At 46.2% G+C, this 15,393-nt stretch overlaps 1 protein-coding gene across 1 annotated transcript; it reads right to left on the reverse strand.

Moving 5' to 3' along the window:
• Positions 1–1,776: 1,776 nt before the first annotated feature.
• On the reverse strand, positions 1,777–13,847 carry LOC118216846 (protein FAM117A-like). The gene is made up of 8 exons (XM_035398411.1): positions 13,311–13,847; positions 10,426–10,568; positions 8,206–8,301; positions 6,616–6,741; positions 5,986–6,102; positions 5,565–5,691; positions 5,233–5,389; positions 1,777–2,513 (listed from the first exon to the last, which is right to left on the reverse strand). The coding sequence occupies exons 1-8, from the start codon at positions 13,426–13,428 to the stop codon at positions 2,267–2,269; spliced, it is 1,131 nt and encodes a 376-aa protein (XP_035254302.1). The 5' UTR covers positions 13,429–13,847; the 3' UTR covers positions 1,777–2,266.
• Between the last annotated feature and the right edge of the window lie 1,546 nt (positions 13,848–15,393).

The raw sequence follows: 15,393 nt of genomic DNA on the forward strand, positions 1-15,393 counted from the left end.
TTAATAATATAGACATGACTGATACGCAAGCCGCCAACACTTAGTTTTACATAATTTTTCCTTTTGAACAACAACAAGCTGATATTTAATCAACTTCAGAGTGCTGCAAAATTTATTTATTTTCCCTGTAATGCTGTTCACAAACATCTACACAGCATATATACAGGAAGATTTACTCTCCATATTGAATGAGAAAAACAGTGCATTGTTCATATACATCTTTTGGTCAAAATACATTACAAAACGTCAGTAAGATGCCAAAAGTGGAAGAAAAAAAAAAAAAAACAGCACTATTGTTTAAGCATATATTTTAACATACATAAGTAGTATACAGTCCGTCTAATTGGCTTATTAAAGTGAAATTCATGACAAAATAAATGGTCTGAAACAGAGTAAGGCCTTACCCCAAACACGTTGTGTCATTGAAAAAAAAAAATCTGGCTAAAAACTCATTTCAAATTGGTTCTCTAGAGAAACGTGCCAGAGTGTAAAAATAGAACTTTATAAACAAACTGATTATCATTATCCATTTGAAGCAGAGCCTGGGGGAAATTACCACAGGTAAGTGTGTGACTATTCTGCTGTAGCCTATACTCTGAAGGTCATAAATACAAGACAGATGTAAATCTTTGTTTAGAGGTCTCGTCTCACACTTTACAAAGCCATGCTTTAGGGGGCCAGGGGTTGCTGCTGTTGTTGTATGGGACTGTCCGTTTCACGTCTCAGCGTTTTGGCACAACTCAAACCAAACAGAAGCACTGGGCAGAACATGCCACGGGCCTGGCAAATATAAACGGAGCCATAGGAAATACTTTAAATGTCTCACTGTTTCTCAGTGGGACGACATTATGTATTGGACCAGAGCACACTGTTGAAGCATTTAAATGCTGTCAAATTAAACTGAAGCAGAAAATGCCTCCGTACCTCAAAACTGAACAACTTCAAATTGTTCATAAAGCATCATACTTCATCGCAGTGCACTCTGCTTCATACCTTGCAGTACATTCGTGTAACTGCAGTTTTGTACAATTTTTAAGTCTGAAAAGTTATAACCCTGCCTTTATTTATAATACAGAGCTCCCCATCCTGGGTTTGACTTCGGTTAAAAAATGAACATCCTTTAAGCTGACACTGCAAATAAATATTTAGAATTAAATATTAAAACCATCCAGCATTGGTATTTGTGGTATTTTTGGTTTGTTTCGAAGGGATAATTTAATCTCAGATTGTTACATTAGATTTTTATTTATTTATTTTTATTTATTTTTAAACACAGTGAAACATTGCCCATTTACTGTCTCAGTATTTCTCAAAGATTGGTGCTAATAGATGTCAGACACGAAAGGCTACAGCGAGTGATTTGATCATGGGGCGTATGTGGCACTGTTAACTAAATACTGCTACTACTGCAGCAACTGCTGCTGCTGCTGCTGCTTTCGAACCTTAGCCTTGCTTGTGTCAGTACCTGAAGCGACGCCAGGTCTGTTCTGCTTCGACGTGGCAAAGCGAAAACGGACCTGAGCGCCACGCACGGGAAAGCCTCACGGGCACCGCCATCGGCTCCGGAAGTTCATAACGATCAATCGATTGGCCACATTCAGACTACCAGCGGTCTGCCCCGACGTTCTTAGTTTGTTCGTGTTTCAAGCGCTGGAACGCCATTAAGAACGCTTGCCACCCCGCCCCTGTGACATGCAAGCAAAATGGAACCACAGACTATTGCCGTCCATTAAAGCAGACAAAAATGTCAACATTTTTTGTCTTCAGTGTCTTTTCTATCAGGCTAACATACAAAACACAGTGAAGTTTCATTTTTCTCATTGAAAGATGTGACGCCTGGCTTCGTGCACAAAGCCAACAAACAGTGTGTACAGTGTGACGCACAGGCACAGTCTGTGATGCGATAGGTCCTTTAGCCGTCATGTGATAGGCTTGCCTACGAGGCAATAGGTCCTTTAGTCCTGGTGTCACAGGCACAGCTGCAATGCGATAGGTCCTTCAGTGGTCCTCATGTGAGATGTCAGTGTTCCTACTGTCCAGCAGGTGGGGTGTGTGAGCACCCAGAGGGAGTGAGTCTTCGTACTGACGTAAACACAGAGAGAGACCAAAGCAGTTTTGACTCAGAATCTGCACAGAGGTGGGAGAAGCACTTTTTTTTGTGGATCGATTTGGGGTTCTTCCTCCATTTGGGGGGAAAATCCTCGCCGAAAGACGGGAGAGCCGGTGGCTGTTTCACAGTCTCCGCCTCCTCCGCTCCGCTCCCCAATCACATGGCGGTGGTGGCAGAGTCCGGGAGGGCTCCCAGGTACCCGCCCACCGCGGGAGCCCCGCCCTGCCCCGGGCGGGCGGCGACGGGGGACACCGATAGGCTGCGGAACAGGATGTCCATGGAGGGGAGGAGGGGCTTGAGCAGGCTGACGGGGCAGAAGGCGGAGCCTCCGTGGGGAGTGAAGTTTACCTTGTTGGGGTCGGGGCAGGAGGGGCGTGGGGCAGCCTGGCCCTCACACGGAGAGCTGGGGGGGGGAGACACTGATTAGCAATGACCACTTATCCTTGCCACCAATTACACAACCAACAATGACTTCCTAAGAGCATTTGTTTTCCTCAGTTATCAGTTTTATGGGCCAACATTGTACAGTAAATGGATAAGTGCCAAATGACTGTAATATAATGTCCCCCAATGTGAGTGCAGCGCATTTGTAAAACACGGATCATTCCCAAGCTGAGGGGATGAGGTGTTCCAGCAGAGGGCAGTGTTCCTGTGTACCACGATCCCCATAACCCTGGTCCCAAATAGATACTGGCTGCTTTTAAAGCCTGCAGTAACATGAACAGGCTTTGTGTATTCAGTGTGTGTGAGCGTGTGTGTGTGAGTATGTACACTGTGTATATACAATGATGTGAAAAATAAATTACACCCTCTTTTGGAGACTGGAACACACATGACTAATACCTAACAGTAGAAACATCTAATCCCATGTGACTCATATCACACAAAAAATACTTGATTTATAACAAAAATAAGCCAACATGCATAAACCATTTGTGTGCCCTTATAGCTCCCATATTAATAAAGAAGGTAATTAGAACCAGGTGCTGCTAATTAAGTGCAGGTGTTTAGTTGATCATCAGGAAGTGCTAGCACCTGTATATAAAAGCAGACAGTATGACAGCTTGGTCTGGAACATTCAGGTTTACCATGCCAAGGACAAACAATGTGTGCGATGATTTCAGAGAAGCAACTGTTGCTCATCAGCCTGGGAAAAGGATATGAAGCAATTTCCAAATAATGTGAAGCCCGTCATTCCACGGTGAGAAAGACTATTTACAAATGGAGAAGAGTTGGCAGTCTACCCAAGAGTGGGTGTCCCAGCAAATTCACCCCAAGAGCAAACCGTATGACGCTCTGAGAAAGAGCCCTAAAACTACATCCAGGGACCTACGACCTCCGTCAACACGTCACATGTTAATGGTGGAGCCTATGAAAAGACTAAACGAGTATGGCACACTTGAACAAGGTTAGCCAGGAGAAAAACCCCTCTCTTCAAAAAGAATATTGTAGCACAGCTAAGGTCTGCTGAATTGCACCCAAGTCAACCACAAGACTCCCGGAAGCCTGTCCACGGGAAGAGACAAGGCCAAAGTGGAGTTGCTTGGGCGTAATGCACAATGCCATGTCTGGTGAAAACCAACCACCGCATATCACCTCATGAACCTCGTGCCAAATGTCAAGTATGGTGGGGAGGGCTGATGACTTGGAGCTGTTTTGCAACTACAGGAACTGGGTGATTCACAATCACTGGGCTCACCATGAATTCCTCTCTACCAGCGTGTCCTACAGGAAAATGTGACACCATCTGGCCGACAGCTAAAGCTTGGCTGAGAGTGGAATCCTGCAACAGGACAATGACCCAAAGAGCACCAATCTGCAACTGAAAGGCGGACAAAGGGAAGACTCTGGGCTTTGGATTGGCCAATCAAAGTCCGGACCTCAGCCCCACTGAGATGTTGTGGGAGGACTTTAAGAGAGCTGTGCGTAAAGGAATGCCCTCAAACGTCAATGAGCTGAAGCAGTGAGACTGATAAACCAGGATAAACCACAGCGAGTGAATCACGGGGTGAACCTTTTTTCCACTGAAGACTTCTGCATGTTGACTTATTTTCAGTTGAATAAACAATGACAGAGTAAAATCTGTTGCTTCATTTGTCACACAAGGTCACATTTATGTTACTGTTGGTCAGGACATGAGGGTTAGTTTTGTTCTAATGTGTAAAACCATAGAATTGTTGTACTTTTTTCCACCACTATACAAGGGGTATATGCATTTGTGAGTTTGTGTGTGCGTATATGAGAGCATGCATGTGTGTGTTAGCATGGTATGTGTGTAAACAAGTGTGTGTTTGTGTGCACCTGTCGGTACAAGTGTGTGTAAATGTATTAAAGTGGGTGCGTGTGTATATAAGTGTGTGTGCGTATATTACTGTGTTTCTGTGTGTGTGTATAAGCATGTAAGTATATGTATTTAAGTGTGTATGTGTGTATATAAGTGCGTATGTGTGCGTGTGTGTGTATATGTATATAATTGTGTATGTGTGTATGTATATTAGTGTGTTTTTGTGCGTGTGCACGTGTGTATATGTATTTAAGTGCGTATGTGTGTGTATACGTGCGTATGGGTTCGTGTGTATATAAGTGTGTGCATGTGTGTATATGTACATGTATATAAGTGTGTGCGTGTGTGTGTGTACATGTATATAAGTGTGTGCGTGTGTGTGTGTACATGTATACAAGTGTGTGTGTGTGTGTACATGTATATAAGTGTGTGCGTGTGTATATGTGCATGTATATAAGTGTGTGCATGTGTGTATATGTGCATGTATATAAGTGTGTGCATGTGTGTATATGTGCATGTATATAAGTGTGTGCATGTGTGTGTTTGTGCATGTATATAAGTGTGTGCATGTGTGTGTGTGTGTGTGCATGTATATAAGTGTGTGCATATGTGTGTGTGTACATGTATATAAGTGTGTGTGTGTGTGTGTGTGTGTGTGTGTACATGTATATAAGTGTGTGCATGTGTGTACATGTACATGTATATAAGTGTGTGCATGTGTGTATATGTACATGTATATAAGTGTGTGCATGTGTGTACATGTACATGTATATAAGTGTGTGCGTGTGTGTATATGTGCATGTATAAGTGCGTAAGTAAGCGCGTTTGAGAGACTCACAGCGCTTCCTCACACACGCGCACTCTCTCGCAGCCCTCGGGCGGCTCCCTCTGGAAGCTGCAGGTCTTGCGGGGACGCGGGGAGCAGGGGGAGGGCCCGGCGCTGCCCGGGGGGGGCGAGGGGGAGGAGCACAGGGTCCCGGAGTCCGCCGTGTCCGCTGCGGGGAGAGGGGACAACACGTCAGTCCTTCAGCATCGAGAGGCGGGGCTTTGGAGGGGGAGGGGTGGGGCCTAGGAGTGGGAGGGGCAAACTCACCTGTTTCCCCCATGGATCAGAGGGAGGAGTGAGGGAAAGGGAGGGGCGGGGCCTCAGAGGGGGAGGGGCCGACTCACCTGTTTCCCCCGCAGAGCAGGGGGAGGGGGGAGGAGAGAGGAGTGCGGGCGAGGGGTCGCTCTGCGAGTCGCTGCTGCACCTCTGGGCGGGCACCGGGGCTCTGTGGCCGTCCGGGACGTCCAGGATCTACGAGCAGGGAGGGCAGAGTGCAACACAAACATGAGCTGCCCCGTGCCACAGCACAGTCACCACTCTGCTCTGCAGGGACAGCGCTGAGGTAAGCTGCTGGAATGGTGATGGCAGCGCAGAAGGACTGTGGCACACCCCCTACAGGGAGGAGTCACTGCGAGAGGAGGAGGAGTCTCGGCAGAAGGGGGGAGGGGCCGGGCAGCAGCAGAGTCTATATAACTACAGGACAGGCGCATATCTGTTCATTGGGAGCGAGGTCACAGCGGCAGTCACAGTGCTCTGGGTACAGACCTGCGGTCGCTCTGCAGGGCTCTCGTGCACAAACACCCTCTCCAGCTCCAGGTTCAAACCCTCCACACTGTGGCGCAGGCGGGGGGTCACTCGGCACAGGGGTGTGAGGGGCATCGTCTGAGGGGTACACACACACGCATATATATATATACACACACACACACACACATATATATATACATATATACACATACATATATACACACACACACACACACACACACACAAAGCCGGCCCAGTGTGGGTACAGGTTTTCATTTCAGTCCAGCACTACGACACCTGATTCAACTAATTAGCCAATCACGGCCTTCAATCGAGACCTTGATAAAACAGAATCGGGAGCCTTTAGCGCCGAGCTAAAACAAAAACCTGCACCCACCCCGGTTAGACACCCCTAATGAGTCTAGTTGAAATTCTCTGCGTCGGCCCTTTTTGGATAAGATTTCGGACACCCCTGTTCTGAAGGAAGCACACAAGGTTACCCAAAATGGCAGGAGTGGAAAGCCTGATGGGATTGAAGCTGAACGTGCAGCGTGAATGAAAACAGCAGCGGATTCATAGCGAGCGAGACTGAGGGGAGTCATCTGAGAGTGGGGAAGGGGGGTGTGTGTGGGGGGGGGGGGGGGGTACCTGCGTGGCCCCCAGGGCGTGGCCCGCGGGCGGGGGGTGCTGCTGCTGCTGCTGGGGGTCCCGCCCGTGGCCCGATGGGACCCCGTGCTTGGAGCGCTTCTGCAGGTGGTGTTTGAGTTTGGCGATCTGTGGGCGGAGCGGGAGGAGAGAGGCGTGGGTTTTACTCCCCCTGCTGGGGGAAGGGATGCACTGCCACTCTGCACTGCTTACCGCTGCAGGCCAAACGGCCAACAGGAGGCAGCAGAGGGCCTGCTGAACGGAATGTCTGACAAGAGGGGAGTGGTGCCTGTGCATGTGACATCACACAGTGCTCTAAAAGCAAGGGAGAACACAGAAAAATGGCTTCCCAAAGGACAAAAATATTCAAACACACATTACTCTCACTCTGATCAAACACACATTACTCTCATTGATCAAAACCACATGACACTCACTGATCAATCACACATTACTCACACTGAACAAACACACGTTACTCTCACTGATCAAACACATTACTCACTGAACAATCACACATTACTCACTGAACAATCACACATTACTCACTGATGAAACACACGTTACTCTTACTGATCAAACACAGTCTCGCTCTGATAAAACCCATTATACTCAATCTTATCAAACACACAATACTGTCACTAATCAAACACATTACTCTCACACTGATCAATCACACATTACTCTCACACTGATCAATCACACATTACTCTCACTGAACAATCACACATTACTCTCACACTGATAAATCACATTACTCTCACACTGATCAATCACACATTACTCTCACTGAACAATCACACATTACTCTCACACTGATAAATCACATTACTCTCACACTGATCAATCACACATTACTCTCACTGAACAATCACACATTACTCTCACACTGATCAATCACACATTACTCTCACACTGATCAATCACACATTACTCTCATTGAACAATCACACATTACTCTCACACTGATCAATCACACATTACTCTCACACTGATCAATCACACATTACTCTCACTGAACAATCACACATTACTCTCACACTGATCAATCACACATTACTCTCACACTGATCAATCACACATTACTCTCATTGAACAATCACACATTACTCTCACACTGATCAATCACACATTACTCTCACACTGATCAATCACACATTACTCTCACTGAACAATCACACATTACTCTCACACTGATCAATCACACATTACTCTCACACTGATCAATCACACATTACTCTCACTGAACAATCACAAATTACTCTCACACTGATCAATCACACATTACTCTCACACTGATCAATCACACATTACTCTCACACTGATCAATCACACAATACATCCATCCATGCTCTGGAAGCCCTTTAATGCAGTTTGCTCTCCTGCTCTTAGAATGCAGTGCATTAAACCAGTGGCATTCAAGCCTAAGTAAGCGCTTTAAAGCTTTCTTTTCTCCAGTCCAGAGCAGCTCTAACGCAGCGCGTCGCTCGGTGAGGAAGCAGCCGGGCTCCTGCAAAGGGAAGTGCGAGCGGGGGGGGGGGGGGGGGGGGGGGGGGCGGGGGCGGGGGCGGGGTCGGGGTGGGAAACACTCACGTCCTTCAGGTGCTCCGCGCTGCCCCAGGATGCCGAGCGCTTGTGGCCCACGCCCGCCCTCCGGCCCCGCGACTCGTCCGACCAGGTGCTGGGCGTCTGCGGGCGGAGAAGAATCCGGAACGTCAAGCCCAAGGCCGTCCCCGCCCCCGCCCCCCCCACCCTCGTCACCGAGGCAACTGCTTTAAGGCCCCCTTTCCCCAAACCCAAGGACCCAGAAGAACAGTACAGCAGGCTACATCAGCAGAGCTGTACAGTATCAAGGCAACAGTGACACAGGCTCAGGATCCCTGAGAATGAATGTTCCAGGATCAGCTCTTCTAACCCTAACCCAGCTCCTACCAATTTATACCAAGCGTGGATTCTGATCCAGGAACAGTTTGAGGACAATGTGCATAAAACACGCAGACAAAGCTTTCACATATCAGCCCAAATCCCTCTGCCAGGGATTTCTTATAATAAGAACCCTATAAAAGTGCACGGACTTCCTTCCCCGTTAAGGGCAGGCCCTTCGGCATGAAATTGACGAGTCGGCAGAAATGAGAATTTCCCAGGGAATTCTCAGTATTCGCTCTGAACCAGGGCAAGTCCGCGCCCAGCCCTGCTGTCTAACTCGGCGTGAAAGACTTCTGAAAAGAAAACTCTTTTTTTTTTTTTTTTTTTTTTAAATAGACAGGGTGAGCCGTGGGTTATTTAAGGTCCGGCGAGAGCTCGAATGAAGCCAGGTATTAGTGGGCAGGGGCCAAAGCGCCGGAATTCCAGCAAAGCGTTACGCAACGCCGCCGCCGCCGCCTCCTTGACTCCGTTCACCCGTGAGCGGCGTCCAGCCTTGTTTAGGGCGCTAAAGCTAACGCTGACGTACTGTACATATGTACTGCACTCATGGAGTCCCTTTCTCCCCCTAGATACGGCAACCTGTGCTAGGCGCTAACACCGATGCTGGTGCACAGCAATGTCAGGCACCGAAGCTAGCGCTGTCGTGATGTGCACTAATGCGAATGCTGGTGCGCGACCATGGTGGGCTCCAATGCCAATGCTGTTGTACAGTCATGTTTGACGCTAGCACTGTTGCACAGCCATGCTAAGCACAAATGCTGCTGTAGAGCCCTGTTAGGCGCTAATGCAGCCGTGCAGCCCTGTTAGGCACTAATGCTACTGCACAGCCATGTTATGCACTAATGCTACTGCACAGCCATGTTATGCACTAATGCTACTGCACAGCCATGTTATGCACTAATGCTACTGCACAGCCATGTTAGGTACTAATGCTACTGTACAGCCATGTTATGCACTAATGCTACTGCACAGCCATGTTATGCACTAATGCTACTGCACAGCCATGTTAGGTACTAATGCTACTGTACAGCCATGTTATGCACTAATGCTACTGCACAGCCATGTTATGCACTAATGCTACTGCACAGCCATGTTATGTGTTAATGCTACTGTGCTGCCATATTAGGCGCTAATGCTAACACTACTGTACAGCCATGTTAGGCGCTAATGCTAACACTACTGTACAGCCATGTTAGGCGCTAATGTGACCGCTGATGCAGACACGGCGTCCAGAGTGTACAAAGGGGAGCCAGGAAGCCCTGCCCGCCGCTCACCGTCGCACTCCGTGGCTAAATAAATAAGTGCAGGACACACAAATAACACACATTCCTACGGCGGCTCTGGTGTTGGGTTGCTGCACCTCACATCATGGGACCCGGGCTATAAAAAGCGCCTCCGCGCTGCATGCGTTGGGGGGGGGGGGGAACTCCGCTAGGCCTGAGCGCATGGGAGAAAACTCCGGACGACCGTTCTAACGTTTCATTAAAAACACCAGCGAGAAGGGAGGGAGGTGAGTGGGAAGGGCGATGTGTACAACAGGGGCGGAGACAGGGGAGGGTCTACGTTTGGGGCTGCTTCATCCAGGGTGGCCTATCAGAGTACATGATCTAATTCTCCCATATGACTTCCATTTAAACTTTACACGCAGAGAATATAAATCAAAGCGGAATTGCACAGGACAGGAAAACAGATCTGAGTGATTGCCAGAGTCTTACCCGTGATGCTCTGTGCAGTGACATTATGACCAGCTAATTTCTGCACTTTGTTGACCTCGCCCCGTCAGGGGTAAATGGGGTTTAGCCTGGCCAGGGGGGGTCTCAGTTTACCACCATGCTAACAGGCTAAAGGGCTAATACTGTGCAAGCTCCAGGCTTCCGGTTGGCTCACCTGAGTGGCTTTGTCGTTGACGCAGGAGGCTGCCTGGTGCGGCTCCTTGGGCCACTGGCCCTGCAGGTAGGGGCCCACCATGTTGTCCAGAGACAGGGTCCGGCGAATGCTCGGTTTCGGAGGCCGTGACTTGGTCTTCTCAGCTAAAGGAGTAACAAAAATGTACCTTTTTAAAAAATAATTCTAATAATAATTCTGCCGCGCTTAAATTTAAGTGACGTAATATGATCCACACCAAACATTAAACCAACATCTCAGACACCATAGAAAAAGACTTTGCAATGAACTATGGGAAATGGGGAAATGGCTGCATACACCATCTTAAAGATAAAGATAGGAACATTACATTGGTAGACTGACTTATCTTACAAAGCAGGGCGTTAAACGCATCCTGTTTTGGGTTGTTAGTATTTTTGTCAGCAGACAGTAATAATACATTTTGTTGGGCGGGTGAATTTTTCCTTTAACAAAGGAAGTTCTTAAACTTGTCCAGGACTTCCTGAAGTGCAAAATCAGTTTTTCTGACTGAAGTGCATAAAGGTGCAATGACTCAGATCCACAGCAAACACACCAGCCACCACTCTATGCCTGCTCTTACAGAACCTATCAGAGCAGGACTGCTACTCTTCGACACTCATAGAACCTATCAGAGCAAGACTGCTGCTCTTTGACACTCATAGAACCTATCAGAGCAAGACTGTTGCTCTTCGACACTCATAGAACCTATCAGAGAAAGACTGCTGCTCTTCGACACTCATAGAACCTATCAAAGCAAGACTGCTGCTCTTCGACACTCATAGAACCTATCAGAGCAAGACTGCTGCTTTTTAATTCTTATAGAACCGATCAGAGCAAGACTGCTGCTCTTCGACACTCATAGAACCTATCAGAGCAAGACTGCTGCTTTTTAACTCTTATAGAACCTATCAGAGCAGGACTGCTGCTCTTCGACACTCATAGAACCTATCAGAGCAGGGCGGCTGCCCTTTCGACACTCATAGAACCGCTCTGAGCACGACTGCTGTTCTTCGACACTCATAGAACCTATCAGAGCAGGGCTGCTGCTCTTCGACACTCATAGAACCACCCTGAACAGAGCATAGGTCAAAGAGCGGCAGTCTTGCTCAGAGCGGTTCTATGAGTGTTGAAGAGCAGCAGTGTTGTCCTGACAGGGGTTCCACGAGGGTCGAAGAGCAAGACTGCTCGTCTTGACCCCTGATAGAACCGCTCTGAGCGAGACTGCTGGTCTTCGCCCTGTAACAGGTGATGGGACTTGGGCCAGCTGAGGCACACAATATTCCTTGCGGTGCTCCAGCAACCGAGCTGGGAATCAATTCCAATCAGGCATTCTGACAAAGGGGTCCAAAAGAAACATACCTAAAAACAGTAAGATCAGATTTTATTTATTTTTCTTAGGGAAATGATTCACAAGCCCTGCCCTTGACCCCCCCCGTAGGGCTGAGCAGAGCTAGGTGAGTACTGACAGTTGAGTAATCCCCAGCAGGTGCAGTTCTAACACAGCTACCATTCAGCTCCGCTTCTGCCCGCCCCCGCCAACACACAGGCGTGCGCACACACGTACACACGCGCACGTGCGCACATATGCACAAACATGGCACGCAAAAACACTCATACTCAAACACACAAACACAGCCTCCCCCACTAACACACACACATGTATGCAATAATTTTCTCTCTCTCATACACACACACACACAGACACACACAGACACACACAGACACACCTTCCACCAAGCACAGCTACAGAGGGCAGGCGTGATATAAAAATAAACACTCCACTGACCAGGCAGGTCAGAATGCCCTTACACCAGGAACTGTGAGCTGGCGGTTCCCCATGCTCAAACGAGCTGTGGGCTAAGTACAGTCTGATACATTAGTGTGAGAGGCAGGGGCTCCTATGAAAACAAACTACATTCTCCTTTCCACAGCCAACATTCATCGAGCTCCTGAATAACCAGGATGGAATTCTCCCCAATTATTCATAGAATACTAAATTTCACACCCTTTATAATGCCTAAATCGCAGGTAGAGGGACTTGGTTATGTCATAAGAATTATACATAAGAATTACACATCAAGAGCTTTAGCAGTTCTTGATTGTTGATAGCAGGAGAGAACCTTCAATAAAGTCAGACATTTAGAGGTCTGAGAGTAATATCCAGATTAATGAGGTTAACAAGAATCAGGGGGAAAAAATACATCCCTGCAATACACACCCCTTTCTGTGAGTCAAAGGGAGAGTATTGCCTAGGGTGGCATGTGTGTGGCCATGAAAATCTATTGGTCTTTATAGTGTTTTATTCTTAAAGCAGTAATGCAGGACTCAAACGTGAAACGTGTGTGGTCAGATATAACGCATGTAAACAAAAATGAATGGACTAAAAAGTTCCAGCACTTAACCCTGAATAAATCACTACACTTTCCTTGATCTATTATAGCCAGCTGACGGTCCTGATCAAAACAGTTTAAGAGCTGGCTGGTAAATTAGAAATTAACTTGTTAGGCTAAATCCCTCCTCTCTCCACTTACACACTCACACATGCATGCCAGGGTAGGGGGAGCTAGTGCTTGGAGCACATTCTTCTGTTGAATAACTTAGCCTACAGACGTGGTTTGACCCAGTGAAACACAAACTACTGTTTTAGACCTTTCAAATGTGTGGTAACGAACTGGCATTTAGCCTACACGAGCTGACCATTGTAAAATATTTGACGGTCACTTACCGGACATTATGCGTCTTTCCAGCAATTCAGCCACGGCAAATATTTATACACAGCCTAACTCACGCTCGTACTAGGCTGCATCCAAACTGCACACTTTCTATGACTGTAAAGTGCATCTCTGTAAAGTCATTGGCATATTTACCTGTCTTGGCATCCCTCGGACGCGGCTGGGCTTTGTTGTGTAGCTGGAAGGGGACTGTGGCTTTGAGGGGTTGAACACCCGAGGTGCCCCCCCTGCCAACTCCACTTCTACAAGACATCCTTAGTGGAAGCCTCTGCAAACCGACCACACTTCACAACTTCAAATAACTCAATTATCTGACTTTTTGAATATACCGTGAACTTTTACTTAATCTGTTCGAAGTTACTCACAGAACTTCGTAAGTGATTTCGCCTTGTCGGAAACCTAAGTTATGGTTTTATCGCGAGGTAACAAGCAAACGCTGCTGTTGGCTAGCTCGACTAGCAAGCCTGCTAATTTCTTTTGTGATGATATGGACCTATTCCTAATATTTTCCCGAACTAGGTATCAGCTTGAGCTCGCAGAAACAGCTAGCCACTATACACTTTAAATTTCACTAACAGACTATAGGCAAAAAACTTGATTTATTAACGTTTTTGGTTATATTGTGTAACTTCTCCACTGCTTCGTCGTCACACGTCCAACTTGCCACTTTTCCCTGCAAAACTGACAACAGCAACACGCTCGTGTCCCTTTAGCTTCAGAGGGCAGGGTCAACGCCAACTCCCTGAGCTGGTTGGCTGCTTAAAAGTACTACTTCAACTTTATTGGTCAAAGGAAGTATCATTTTGCCGGGAATGCCCACAAAAGCTGTGTTTCAACCCACTTATTAATATTCATATTGTTCCTTAAAATCCGTGGATTTTCCTGGGAAGTTTTAGCTTCATCTCGTGGAAATGTTAACACGTTATTGAACACATTTCTTTTGCCTCGCGCTGTACTGTATGGGTTGGACAATTTGACGTGTGTTTAAGGGTTTTTTTTGTTTTGTTTATTATTATTATTATTATTATTATTATTATTATTATTATTATTATTATTAATAGAGCGGAGTCTTAATTTAAACTGACGTCACCATTCAAAGCCTTGCATAATGGTCACTTTTGCTTCAGTTTAGAAGTCTTATGTCAACGGCTTCAACCACTCAATAAAAAACCTCTCCTGTAACTGTAGGCTAGTCTTTGAATTTTCATGAGATTAGTTTCTGAATGGAGGCAAGTCTATTATACGTTTTTGTAAACAGGCATTACACCCTCTAACCCGACTAAAATCATCATAGGAAATAACATGTTATGAATTATTCTTATAATAATACGTTTATGAAGGCCCAAAAGGCATCCACAGTGCTGATCACCCAAAATGGAAGTGAGATGTGACAGCTCCATATTAACAGACAGCATTCATGTGATTCAATCCTTTGCCCTCCTGGATCATTATAGATGGGTGACCAGGACCGCCCATGCAAGCAACCAAACACAGTGTCTCAATAAAGTTTTAATTTCCTATTCATTATTTCTCATTTTGCTTTGTTGCAACGTAAACGAAAATATACTTAATATAATATTAATACTATATAAGCAACTCTCTGTAATGTCAAAATGAAATAAAGGCCTGCAATCAATCAACATTTGTGCTAAACTTTGACAATTAAATGCAGAATTTTAATGATCACCAAAATAACTTGCCAAAATGTGTGAAGAAAAATGAATGCTTGCATTTATTTGTCAGTCAAAGTTAAAGATATATGTTGATTGAATCTAGGCTAAAGTATTTAGATGTCTTCAGGATTATATTAAAAATAGAAAATGGCTTGATGCATCATTTTACATTTTTTTCAAATTTAATCAGGAAAACCCCATTGAGATTGAAATCGCTTTTGCAAGGGGGACCCTTTTGCATGAACAACCTTGACTGGGGCAGTCGTCCATTTTCTTGAGAAATGACACTAAATACTATGAGGTCCTTCTATGGCAGAGGTGGGTAAAGAGGGCCATATCTGTTTCTGGTTTTCATGCCAACTTCTGGCTTGAATTACTTAATTAGCCCTGCATCTGACATTTTAGCTATATTTCTTGATAAGCGTGTGACCGATAGCCAAATACTTTCCTTGTGTCCCTATATGAAACGTGAACCAGCGTTGGTATATACAGCCAATTGGTGGGAACAGAAACCTGCGCGTACACACTGGCCCTTCAGGTCTTGA

This window comes from Anguilla anguilla, chromosome 17 (genome assembly GCF_013347855.1).
Source record: "Anguilla anguilla isolate fAngAng1 chromosome 17, fAngAng1.pri, whole genome shotgun sequence".
Classification (NCBI taxonomy): domain Eukaryota; kingdom Metazoa; phylum Chordata; class Actinopteri; order Anguilliformes; family Anguillidae; genus Anguilla; species Anguilla anguilla.